The following is a 13,971-nucleotide window of genomic DNA, read 5'->3' on the forward strand; positions in this document are numbered from 1 at the left end:
TTCTGCCTATTTCCAAAACCCACCAATCCTTCTACCTCTGCCCTGAGGAACATGCACTTGATCTCTGTACTGGGCCCAAGAATGGATAGTAACAAAATTTTGTGCTTGTGAGTGATTTTACAATGTTTATTGTCTTGTTTATTTTCGCTGTTAGATGTTACTGTAGTATCAAGAGTACATACATACATACATATACCAAGGCTTTTTCCCCCTTCCAAGGGAGGTAGCCAAAAAGGGAAAGGCATAAAAACACTCCCACCCATTTCATCTCTAAATACACTCCACACCCCTCCCACCCTTCCTCTCATCTGAGCACCTCCTGGATGACGGGTCATCGCTGCACCCTGCCCACCGCCCTGGGTCAGAAGCAGTGTCGCAAGACACAGTACATCCACAGCGAGGCCGCTTCATTTAATCGGCGACCCCCCCTCTCCGTCCCCCTTTGCATATAAGGCGAGGACGGGGAGAAATCCCTTCGGGCTGCGTCAAAATTTACTCACACATACTACCCCACCCCCCACTTCCCCGCCCATTCCTCCTCATGCAGTCACAACATCATCCATATACAACCATTCTCCACTCACCTCTGTCTTCCGTCCTCTCCCTTCCTTCCTCAACAGACATTCCCCTCTTCCCCAAAGCCCCCTTCACCCCATCCATCCACCTCATCCTAGGACGTCCCCTCATGTTCACTCCCTCCACATCTGCCTTCCATACCTCTTTTACTAGTCTTTCTTCACTCATTCTTTCCATGTGTCCAAACCATCCTAATATTCTTTCATCAACCCTATCTCCCAAATCCTTTTTCACCCCTGTTCTCCTCCTCACCTCCTCATTTCTCACTCTATCTAGCCTAGTAACCCCCACCATACTTCTCAGACACCTCATCTCAAACACATTCAAACTCCTTCTCTCTTCTTCTCTTATGTTCCACGTTTCTGCCCCATACAGTGCTGTTGGCACAATCACTCCTTCATACAGTCTCCTCTTCGCATCCATTCCCAAATGTCTATCAAGAGTGAGATCTATTATTTTGTGTTCTTTTCCAATGGAAGTGTTTGTCAGTTCTATGCAAAAAAAAGAACATAGGAGTGGAGGAGACTGCAAAAAAAACATAAGGCCTACACTAGGCAGTTCCATGTCCATTACCACCTATCATCCCCATCCATAAAGTTATCTAACCTTCTCTTAAAACAACCAATAGTTTCTTTACGCACTACATGGTTACTAAGTCTATTCCATTTGTCAACTACTCTATTGGTAAATCAGTTCTTGCCTGTGTCCCTCTTAAATTTAAATTTATCAAATTTAAACCCATTACTTTGAGTCCTGTCCTGCTGTCATACTATGATGACCTTGTCTGCATCCATTTTAAAACCTTTGATCCATTATACCTCTATTAAATTACTCTGCACTCTGTCTTTCCAAAGAGTATAAGTTAATGTACCTAAGACTGTCTTCATAAGATAATTTTCTAATCCCTGGGTAAATGTGAAAGTAGATAGAAATTTTGGGTCCCCCAAGGTCAGTTCCTCGGGGTATAGGTGAGGTTGTTTGTTGAGCTTTGGAGATGGACAGAGAGGTGAACCTCTAACATCCACACTACATGAGCATCTTGTTCAGGTGTCCATTGTTGGTCCCAAATGGTGCAGTTACAGCATACTGTGTTATTCTGGGAACTACCAGTTGATTATATTGAACATAGACAATACTATCTAAGAAGTTATAGCTCTTAGCCTACCCCCCCTCCTCTGCTGGTGATATACTCAGATTATATTTTTGCTACTATCAGACTATTTTATCTAACTTGGGAAATGTCACTGTAGCAGAGGCTAAAAAAATAAATTATGATTTCTTTCACTTAATTGCAATCTTGTAAGTTGGTTTTGATGTCAAAAGCTAGTCATCCAAAAGCATAGTTATCATGATAAGGAAGTTCATTGACATCACCAAAATATCTTTAATAGTTTCACTATTATTCCCCAATAAAAGTACCTATATTTTTCACACACTGTATGAAAATGCATGGTGTAGTTTTTAGTAACCCTGCTGCAACTGGGTAAGCTTGTTGTCATAGTCATAAGAGATCAGGTGGTTTGTTAGCCCAGTTTGTTGCCCAACTGCAAATTCCTATTAAAGATAAGCCAAGGACCTAGTGACTTTCATTCATACACTTATTTATTACAGAAAATGCTAAAAAGAAAAATATCATTTTGGTATCAATTGGAACTGAGGTTTTCAATGTTCTAGGTAATTTGTGTGTCCCAGAATTACCAAGTTCCAAGACTTATAATGATACATACATACATATACCAAAGGCAACATTTATTATGGTTATGTTAACTTCTATTAGGGAGGTTGTCTTATGATTTACAAAATCTTTAGATTTTCTACTACATTTTTTTTTCTTATTTATTTTATTTGGCAACATTGATAGGAAGCTTGCTGGCTGAGCAGGTTAGGGCGTCGTTACATGCGGCGAAGGTTGAGGTGAGGGCAGTTCGAATCCTGCCACCAGCGAAGTTGAACCAAGGGCATGGTTCATTAAATTCCACGCTACAAAGGCCTCTGTGAGGGGCACCGTCCTAGCCTCCCAATAGGGGGGAGTGTGTGACGTTAAACCATATCATCATTGGCAACATTGTTCTCAAATCCCTGAGCACACTTATAAATACACATACATAACACAACTCGATGGCGTAGTGGTAGCAATTGTGGCCACCACTACAGCGGTCAAAGTTTGAATCCTGCCCACATGAAAGAATTTCAGTACTGCTACACTGCAAGTTGTTACTCCAACTCTTGGGGGGGGGGGAGTGCATGTGAGGTCATAGCATTACACATACATTGGTCATATATGAACTCTTCTGGTGAATTTACCAAAGACTTTCTCCTCCTTACAAGGGAGATAGCCAAAGTCAAAAGGCATAATTCCACTCCCACCCATTTCATCCCCAACCCCTCCCTCTTTTCTTGGCTCCTCCTGGATGACAGGTCATCCCTGCATCTCACCCATTGCCCTGGGTCAGAAGCAATGCAGCAAGACACAGCACATCCACAGCAAGGCTGCTTCACTTAATCAGTGACCCTCCTCTCCATCCCCTCATTGGGAAAGTTTGTGAAGTTGTGCGAGAAGGGGGTCAGTGGCATAACAAAGGACAGGTACATTTGCTAAATGTAATATCTCAGTTTCACATTTTGTATGTTACTTTTTGTCATCATATAAGAGTATTCTGTATCAAAGTCTCTTAATCATTATTTTTATCATTTTATTTGACACACTATCAGACATACCAGATTACACAAAAATGTTGCAAGACAGGTTGATTTCGTGTCATCCATGATAAGCATCAGTATGTTGGGGGCCCCCAAAGGAGATAATCCAGGGACCCCAAATCCATAGCTATACCCCTGAAGGGGGAGGGCTGGAGGTGAGTATAAAGGGCAAGAAGCAGGACAAGTAGAGAACTAAGTAATTGGGGTCAAATATACAAATGAATGGAAGAGTTGGGTGTGGAGGTGAATTATAGAATAAGGATGGTAGTAAATGTCTGAGGGAGTGAAAAGTGCCATGAGAACATAAGAATGAAGGAGACTGCAAGAGACCATAAGGCCTACACAAGGCAACTCCATATCCATCACCACCTGTCATCCCCATCCATAAAGTTGTCTAACCATTTCTTAAAACAACTGATAGTTTCAGCGCTCACTACATGGTTACCAAGTCTATTCCATTCGTTGACCACCCTATTAGTAAACCAATTCTTGCCTATTTCCTTCTTAAATCTAAATTTGTCCAGTTTAAATCCATTACTGCGAGTCCTGCCCTGTTATTTTGATATGATGACCTTGTTTGCATCACCCTTGTTAAAGCCTTTGATTCACTTGAACACCTCTATTGAATTGGGTAACTGTGGGGTGAACACAGACTTTGTATAATAGAATGATTATATCCATGGCAATGTGTGGGGCATACTTAATTTAATGGAAGCAGGAAGGCAGTGGGAGGGAGACATGATGACCCTTCATCCATGAGGAGCTAAGATAAGAGGGAAACAAGGGTGATGGATAGGTGTGTAATGGTTGGGAGTGGGTGTGCCTTTGACTTGCCTACCTTCCTTATAATGGGAAGAAGCCATTGGTATATAGATAGATAAAAAATGAAGTGCTTATAAATATTTGGGACAATGTTATGAAGTATGGTAGTGGCTACAAGGATAGAAGAGGTGAGGCAGAGATCTAGGGTGGAAAAAACTGACAGATAGGGTGGATCAAAGAGTACTGGGATGGTTTGAATATATGAAATGAAGAAAAAGTAGCAAAGAGCGTGGAAAGTAGAGATGAATGTTGAGCAAGGAAAAGAGAGGGCAAAAGATAGATGAGTGAAGTGATTGTAAAAGGATGACATGGACTGAAGGGATTTTTCTGCTCTGTATATTTCTTAAGTGGATCACCATGTAATGAGGCAATAGAGCTAAATCAGCATCAAATGTAAGGTCCTGTTGTGGAGGAAGTGTCTTGCTGTATTGCCTCTGACTCAGAGAGGCAGGGATGACCCTTAATCTATGAGAGGATGGGCAGTGAATAGGACTCTGGATTGGTGTATAATTATGTATACATTGTTTCTATTTTATGTCTTTTATTATACTGTATAGTAATTTTTGTATATTTACACGTTTCTTTTTTAAGTTGTCCTTTTTCATACTGTATAGTCATTTTCTTATATTTATTTACACATTGTTGTGTATAGATGAGACTGTGATGCTTGATGGGGAGTGGGTGGGGGATGGGGGGTAAGGAAGTATATATGAGAAAAAAATTGATGCAGCCCAAAGGGATTTCTCCCCGTCTTCTCCTTTTCTGCATGAGGGGTCGCCAAATTTATGAAGCGGCCTTGCTGTGAATGTGCTGTGTCTTGCGACACTGCTTCTGACCCAGGGCAGTGGACAGGATGCAAGGATGACCTGTCATCCAGGAGGTGCCAAGATAGGAGGGTGGGGGGGAATGGAATATATGGGAAATGAAATGGGTGGGAGTGGTTTCTATGCCTTTTTCTTTTTGGCTACCCCCTGTGTAAGGGGGAAAAAGCCTTTGGTATATGTATGTATGTTTCTTTTTTCAAGTTTAGTTTATGATGCCTATTTTTTTTTTACTGTATGGAAACATGTTAGGGAAGTATGGTTTAAATGAGGTTCTAGAGAATCCTCTTTAGACTGATTACACTTTCAGTCTGCTAAAACCTGCACTTGCTGTTGATCTAAATATTTTTACTTTCTTGCTGAACTTCACCGTTAGTACCTTGTTCTGTGGGTTGAAGGCCGAGAAATTTAGGGCTCGCCTAATGGGAATTGTCCTTTCAACTTTACTGAAGGACACCTTTTTGGTTATCTGGTGCAAATAATGTTACTGATGATTTCTGAGGTGAGGTCTCTCTCTCTCTCTCTCTCTCTCTCTTTTTTTCTTTTCTTTTCTTTTCTCCCTTGAGAAGAGACAGAGGCTTGAAGGGCACCCAAAGATCTATCATAGACCAAAGTATTATCTCTTCATGATGCAAGCCACTGTGTATATCTCCATCCTGAGGGGGTAGTACCTGGTCTTCAGAAAGGCCCAGGAAATATCTAAAATCTTGTAAGAACTACTTTTTAATACACAATCTTTCAGTTACATGGTTAAGAGAATGTCTAACATAAACTTCTTAAAGTTTATTAAATATAACTGGTTTTTATATATACAATACCATCATTCTCTACCCAATGGCAGATGCTCTCTTTGACAATGTCCTGAATTTTGCTGAAAAAATATAAATGGAATGAGAGCCAAGAGTAACAACGCCAGATATTTTAATATACTGCATTTTTTTTACCTTCAACATGCAGCTTTGTTTTCTACTTTTGACACTGACCAGATGATAATACACTTCCACCTGCCTCTCCCTGTCACTTACGCTTGAACTTCAAGTTATGGATGACCTAGTTTGCTACTGCTCCTTTCTTGGCCGCATGCTGTGCCATCCTCTCCTCAAGGACTGGTCGGAAATGGCGAATGAGCCCTTGCACGGGCCATGCAGCACCATCGCCAAGGGCACAGATGGTATGACCTTCCACCTGCTTAGAGACTTCCCACAGTGCATCAATCTCATCTGGGTGTGCATCACCCTCAACTGGGTGACAAAAATTATTGAATCATAAGTAAAATGTTCTGCAGGTTCAACATTATATTTGTTAGACTTCTTTAAAAAATGTTATATTCAAACATAAATAGCTGGAAGTGGAGAACATTTCGCATTATCTCTACTTACCAAATCGTGTCATAATCTTGAACATCCAAGAAACACCTTCTCGGCAAGGTGTGCACTGCCCACAGGACTCGTGTTTATAGAATTCCATGAGGCGGGCAATAGCCTTGATTACGTCAGTTTGCTTGTTCATTACAATAAGAGCAGCCGTACCAAGTGACGTCTGTGCGGCAACCAACCCATCAAAGTCCATGGGGACATCAACGCATACACTGTAAAGGCATAAAAAAGGCAGAATAATTAGGAGACAAAAGTACAACTACATCATGTGAAATATATACACACATCCATGGGGTCTTCTCCCAATACAAAGGGAAGGCCAAGTCAAAGTATAGACCAACTCTACACCCATCAATGCACATTCACTGTTCCTCCTATCTCAGCATCTCCACATCAGAGCCTGACAGCTACTCCTGACCTACCCCCCACTGCTTCATCATATGGCAACCTCATTCCTCACCCTCTCTCCATTCACTCCTATCTTTTGCACTTTCTTTTCTTTGTTTAATAGATATTCTTCTTGGATCCAATGCCTACTTTACCCCCCATCAATCCACCTGACAGCTGGCAAGATCAGCCAGTACTGGGGTATATATTGTCCACAAAATCTGATAGTCTATAGACTCAAGGAAGACATCCGGCAAAACGTTAAGAGAACATTCACTCCGGCATTATCCTGCCTCCCCTCGCCACCTTCCACTCATCTGTCAATCCCCTCACTGGTTTCCTCTCAAGATCTCTCCATCCACTAAGCATTCACATTCCTTGTGATAGTCTGTCCTCACTCATTCTTTCCATATGCCCAAACCACCAGAACACTCTTTGATTTACCCTACCCCACATACAACAGATACATATCAAAGAGCTTTTCTCCCTTGTTAGGGCATATGGTCTAGTCAAAGTACAGACCCAACACAAATCCCACATACAACATTCCATCTGAGGAAGGTGGAAGAGTAGTTGGTGGGATTGTGGTGTCGGATCTGCTGTGCCTACCATCAGCGTTATCCAGGAGTATCATTCCTCTGAAGAAGCTCTAAGCAAAACCGGTCCGGAATAAACTCGGCCCTAGACCCGTGTCTTAATCTTCCACCTTCCTCAAACCTGTCACAGTGTCTCAACATTGTATCTATACACCAAGGGTTTCTTCCTAATCCACTCCCATCTACCACCCTCAATTCCAATCCATCTTAGCTCCTCATGGATGAAGAGTCATTCCGGTCTCCTTTCTCTCTCTCTTCTGGTGGATGGAAGTGGATGCATGCCTTTGACTTGGCTACCTCCCTAGTAAGGGGGAAGATGGCCTTGGTATAATAGTAAAAATAATGATAAAAAAAGTACATTTTTAAAAAGTGTAACAAGAAATACATTTGGGAATGGATGCTAAGAGGGTATGAAGGAGTGATTGTGCCAACAGCACTGTACATACACATACCAAAGGCCTTTTCCTCCTTACAAGGGAGGTAGTCAAAAAACAAAGGCATAAAAACCACTCCCACCCATTCCATCCCAAACATACTCCCCTCCCCTCAACCCTCTTATCTTGGCACCTCCTGGATGATGGGTCATCCCTGCATCTTGCCCACTGCCCTAGGTTAGAAGCAGTGTTGCAAGACAGCACATCCACAGCAAGGCCGCTTCATTAAATCAGCAACCCCCCTTCCATCCCCTCATGCCACAGTGCCTTCCTGTCTACCTTGTCATAAGCCTCTTCCAAATCCATAAAAGCCCAAAAACATCCTTACCTTTTCCTATAGCTTTCTCACATATCTGTCTTACCACAAAAATCTGATCTACACAACACCTACCTGCCCTAAACCCACACTATTCCTCACCAATTACTCTGTTCCTCTCCTAATCCACTCAATCAAGACCCTCCCATAAGCCTTCCCAACTACACTTAACAAGCTGATCCCTCTGAAACTACTACACTCACACTTGTCCCCTTTTCCCTTGTAAAGTGGAACTATACAGGCACTCCTCCAGTCCTCCGGCACCCTATCCTTTCTTAAACAAACATTAAATAACCTCACCAGCCAGTCCACCATTACTGTACCTCCTTTTCTCAGATATTCTGCATGACATCCATCCAACCCAGGTGTCTTACCTGCTGTCATCATAACAACTGCCTTCACTTCATCTTTCCTTATTTCTCCTACATTTTCCTCACTCATCACATTTTCTTAGCACTTCCCACGGCAACTACCTTTCCCTCCCTACCCTCCTTCACATTTAGTACATACATACATATACCAAAGGCTTTTCCCCCCTAAACGAGGGGTAGCCAAAAAGAAAAAGGCACTGAAACCACTCCCACCCATTCCATTTCCTATATATTCCAATCCCCTCCACCCTCCTCCCTCCCTCTTATCTTGGTAACTCCCTAAAATATTCTGCCCATCTTCCTCTTACTACCTTCCCTTCCATTATCAGCACTGTATGGGGCAGAAACATGGAACACAAGAGGAAGAGTTTGACTGTATTTGAGATAAGGTGCCTGAGAAGTATGATAGGGATTACCAGGCTGGATAGAGTGAGAAATGAGGTGGTGAGGAGGAGACCAGGAGTGGAAAGGGAGTTGGGAGATAGGGTTGATGAAAGAGTGTTAGGATGGTTTGGACACAGGGAAAGAACGAGTGAAGAAAGATTAGTAAAAAAGAGGTGTGGAAAGCAAGAGGAAGAAGGAGTGAACATGAGGGGGTGACCAAGGATGAGATGGATGAATGGATGGGGTATAAGGGGCATTGGGAAAGAGGGGAATGTCTGTTGAGGAAGGACGAGAGAAGATAGAGGTGAATGGAGAATGGTTGTGTATAGATGATGCTGTGATGCATGAAAGGGGATGGGGGGGTAAGGGAATGTGTGAAAAATAAATTGATGCAGCCCGAAGGGATTTCTCCGTCTTCTCCATTTCTGCATAAGGGGATCGAGAGGGGGTGTTGCCAATTTAATGAAGCAGCCTTGCTGTGGATATGCTGTGTCTTGCAACACTGCTTCTGATCCAGGGTAGTGGGTGAGATGCAAGGATGACCCCTCATCCAGGAGGAGCCAAGATAAGAGGAAGGGAAGGGAGTGGAGTATGTAGGCAATGGAATGGGTGGGAGTGGTTATTGTGCCTTTGTTTTTTGGCTACTTCCCTTGTAAAGGGGAAAAAAGCCTTTGGTATACATATGTACTGTACATTCTTAGAACTATGACAGCTCAACTGATTCTGATTAATTACCTCTGAGGAATTATTGGAGTGGAAGATCCCCCTGGAATAACTCCTAGCAAGTTCTCCCAGCCTCCTTGCACTCCTCCAGCATGCCTATCAATCAACTCTTTCATAGGGATGCTCATTTCTTCCTCCACTGTGCACGGGTTGTTCACATGGCCAGAGATGTTGTACAGCTTCGTACCAGAGTTACGAGTACGGCCCAGACCTGCGAACCAGGTCCCTCCACGTCGACAAATAGTCTGATCAATGTAAAAGAACTCTTAATCTTCTGTCCATAATTTATAGTTAATTAACACACATATATCAAAGTTCTTATATGTAATCCACAAATCTATCTTCAAGTGATTTTATTCAAGTATGAAGAAACTTCTCATTGTTTATGGATTTTCAATGTCAGGCTTTGTGTTTAGTTTTAGCAATATTTCACTATTTTCTTCTCTATTTTATCTTATGCTAAATTATGATGATGCAGTTTTAAGTTTTGAGTGTGGAAACTTGCCACAGACCCACATAAAACCCTACTTTAATACAATGACTGCAATTTTAATTACTACATTGATATTAGAAATATGTATACCAATTATAATAGAATACTCTATCTCTCTGTTCAAGTATCCACTGAATTAGTAAATAACTTACTGGGGCAACAGCCACAGTTTCAACATTGGCTACAGTAGTTGGACAACCAAACACTCCAACATCAGCAGGGAAAGGAGGCTTCAGACGTGGCTTGCCTTGCTTTCCCTCAAGGGATTCAATAAGAGCCGTTTCTTCTCCACAGACATAGGCTCCTGCACCACGATGCATAAACACGTCGAAGTCGTAGCCAGTTCCGCAAGCATTCCTGCCAATGAGCCCTGCTTTGTATGCCTGTTGTGGAAAAAGTTGAATATTAATGAAGGGTGATATGGTTTCCTGTTAAAACAATTATTGGGTCATATGAAGAATTGTCACCCCAGAATGCCCACATGAAGAATCGTCACCCCATGAGATACCACCTGAAGAACTGTCACCCCAGTATGCCGAATATCAACAGTGGAATAAAGATTAGGTTAGGCTAGGTTTGTTAGATTAAGTTAGATTAGGTTAGGTTGAATGAAGGATAAGCTTATTGTCATCAACTTATACAACTGAGGAATTGTAAACCCAGGATGGCACACATGAAGAATTGTCACCCTAGGATAGCCCACTTAAAGAATTGTCAACCTGTTGAAGTCTAGGGTGACGATTCTTCATGTGATCCCAATTATCTTTAGTTCTAGTATTGCTATACGCAGTCAATATCATAGGGACTTTGGAAGAACTTCTATGATTCTGAGCCACACAGGATTGATCTAGTTTAGAGACAAACCTCCAAAGAAACACAGAGCAACTTTTATAGTTTTGCTCTTCTTCCTTTCTACCATCCTCCTTATATCTATCTTTTACAACTCCTAAGCCTCCACCTCTTATTTCCCTATGCTCCTGTGGTGAGGAGATAAGAATAATGCCACAATACTCCCATGGTGACCCCCTCCTTCTTATTCACTTGAGAAATTGACAAAGCAGACAAGTAAACATTCCTTCAGGCGATGTCATTTCCTCATCCATTTCCAACCACCCTCCATTCATCCCTCAATTTCACTCCCTTCCTTGCTCAATGAACATTCCAATACCCCCTTCACTCAATCCACCATTTCATTCTTGGTTTTATCCTCAAGTTCCTGCTATCCACTTCCATTTTCCACACCACATATATACTGCCTATACCATAATATACTGTTCATACCTCATTAATGGCAACTTGCATGTTTGAAGCCTCATTATAAAATTCTCCTCGGATGTAGATGTAGGCAGCCCTTGCCCCCATGGCCCGTCCAGCAATAAGACAACCCTCAACTAACTTATGGGGATCATGGCGCATAATCTCACGGTCCTTGCAGGTTCCTGGCTCTCCTTCATCAGCATTAACAACAAGATACTTTGGCCGACCATCAGATCTGGAATTTATAAATACTGTAATTATAATTGTCAAAAATCATTCCTCTCGTGAAGAATAATCTAGTTTAATACTTGTTGCATCACCTCTAACATGAACAGTGTTCCTTCCTTGGGCTTCCCTTCAGTAACACGAAATCTGGTAACTGCCACTACACTCTCTAAAGGTGAATATGAGAGTGCTTAGGAGGGATTTAGTGTTAGTGAGTAAGAATGAAGTGAAGAGTAAAGTAGGCAAGCAAATGAGGAAGTAATGAACAATTTTGTAAGAAATATTTATCTGTTTTATTTGATATGAAATATGTATCTGATTTATTTGATAAGAAATATGTATTGTTTTTTGGCTACCTCCCTTGTAAGGGGGAAAAAGCCTTTGATATATGTATGTATGTATCTGGAGATGGACAAAAGAAGATAAAGGAGTGATTGTGCCTATAGAACGGAGTGGAGACTGAAGATGAAGGAGGCAGAAAGGAAGATCCTAAATATATTTGAAATAAAAGTTTGGGAAGAATGGTGGGAGTTGATAAGGATGGTTAGAATGAGATGGGTTGTGCATATGTTCAAGCATCTCTGTCCCTTGGAGATCAGAGGCGCTACATGCAGGTATCTTTACTCAAGATGTACAGTGATGGATTCTTTAAACAACACTCACGGTTTATTCATGAAGCTCCATTTCATTCCAGTGGGGAAACCTGCTCCTCCTCGGCCTCTCAATCCGGAGGTCTTGATTTCACTAAGAATCCATTCATGACCCTTGAGTAGTATTTCCTTAGTCTTGTACCAATCACCTCGGCTCAAGGCTCCAGCAAGCCTCCAGTCGTGACGGCCATACAGGTTCGTAAATATGCGATCTGCATCACTCAGGTTCCCATAACTTGTCTGTACACAAACAAACTCTTGATATATTTCATTCTTAAATATAAATTGTTACTTATAACCATAAAATTTAGTATACCATATATAAATATACAAAGGGCTCCTTTTCCTTATAAGGGAGGTAGCCAACTCAAAATATATGTACCCACTCCTATCCACCACCCTTTCCTCCCTCTCATCTTAACTCCTCATGGATGAAGGGTCATCCCTGTCTCCTGCCCAATGCTCAGATAAGAAGCAATGCAGCAAGACACAGTACATCCACAGCAAGGCCACTTCACTTAATTGGCAACCACCCCTCTCTGTTCCCTCATATGGAAAATAGAGAAGACAGGGTGGAATCTCTTTTGGGTGCATCAAAATATCATTCAAACATAGCCACTCCCTCCTCCCCCACCCCCCTCCCTTCCTTGCATCACAGTATCATCTATACACAGCCATTCTCCACTCACCCCCTATCTCCTCTCTTCTTTGCTCAAAGCCCCTTTCCCCCCCCCATCTATCCATCACTTCCTTGGTCCCCCACTCAAGCTCACTCCCCACACCTCTGCCTTCCATACTTCTTTTACTAAATTTTCATTTATTCTGTCCCCGTGTCCAAACCCTCCCAATACACTTTCATCTGTCCTATCTACCATCTAATTCTCCACCCTTGCTCTCCTCCTCACCTTCTCTACCCAACCTTTTAACCCCAACCATATTTCTCAGATATTTTAATTTCAAACACACTTAAAAATCTCTCTGCCTCTCTTAAGTTCCATGTCTCTGCCCCATAGTTGTCAGCACAATCACCCCTTTGCATCCATTCCCAGATGCCTATTGCTCATGACACTTTTTAATCACCCAAGGCATTTACTTGCTTCTCTCAATCTACAATTTACCTCCACCTCCACTCCTCCCTTTCCTGCCACATGTGACCCCAAATACCTAAAACTATCAGGCAACATATGTTTCATGTTAAATGTCACTGTTTGCATGATTCTGGAATTTCATGTAAACATCTAATCATGGCACGAACTAACCTTAGTTGAGTTATTTCTTAGGGCTACAACTGAGGCGGCAGGAGACCCTCCAACATCTGTAAGAAAGTTGTTGTAAGTGATAGCCTTGAAAAATACAAATAAATAAATAAATAATAAGATCTTCAACGCATTACTAAAAGAGGTTAGCGACCCAGTGAATCAATTCAAGACCGAGTTAGACAATTCCCTATAGACACTGTCAGATAAACCGCTAATGCTGGGCAGGGCCCTCACATTGGGGGGGGGGGGGGGTTACATATGCCCTGGGGCGGCAATTCTAGTCTCAACATGATGCCCACAAGTCTGACAAAATAATTATAATAAAACAACAATCAAAGGAGCCCTGAATATTTTAATGTAATATATGAATTTTGTGTCACAATCAAGAGAATACAACATATTTTCCCTTATTCTTTTTGCAATAGGGACATTAAATAAAAATTTTAAAATCTGTTTAATTATATCGCGAGCCAATAGCTATAATAGGCAGTAAGGAATGGTGATGGGAAGCGGTGATGGGGGAAGGGGGGGGAGTGTCAACGAGAACTTTGCCTCTGGGTGGCACTTGCATGTAAGGACTC

The 13,971-nt window shown here is 42.0% G+C and overlaps 1 protein-coding gene across 1 annotated transcript in view; it reads right to left on the reverse strand.

The window, feature by feature from the left end:
* Window positions 1-5,687: 5,687 nt before the first annotated feature.
* Window positions 5,688-13,971, reverse strand: part of LOC143034480 (NADH dehydrogenase [ubiquinone] flavoprotein 1, mitochondrial-like) — a 9,586-nt gene continuing 1,302 nt past the window's right edge. Inside the window, exons 2-8 of the mRNA XM_076200588.1 lie at window positions 13,391-13,446; window positions 12,145-12,371; window positions 11,281-11,491; window positions 10,152-10,382; window positions 9,519-9,751; window positions 6,299-6,507; window positions 5,688-6,160 (exon numbers count right to left, since the gene is read on the reverse strand). Coding sequence (XP_076056703.1) covers window positions 5,970-6,160; window positions 6,299-6,507; window positions 9,519-9,751; window positions 10,152-10,382; window positions 11,281-11,491; window positions 12,145-12,371; window positions 13,391-13,446 — 1,358 coding nt within the window. The 3' untranslated portion in view covers window positions 5,688-5,969. The remainder of the gene's footprint in view (window positions 6,161-6,298; window positions 6,508-9,518; window positions 9,752-10,151; window positions 10,383-11,280; window positions 11,492-12,144; window positions 12,372-13,390; window positions 13,447-13,971) is intronic.

The sequence above is a fragment of the Oratosquilla oratoria genome, chromosome 17 (genome assembly GCF_046742065.1).
Source record: "Oratosquilla oratoria isolate Oo_2021 chromosome 17, ASM4674206v1, whole genome shotgun sequence".
Taxonomy (NCBI): domain Eukaryota; kingdom Metazoa; phylum Arthropoda; class Malacostraca; order Stomatopoda; family Squillidae; genus Oratosquilla; species Oratosquilla oratoria.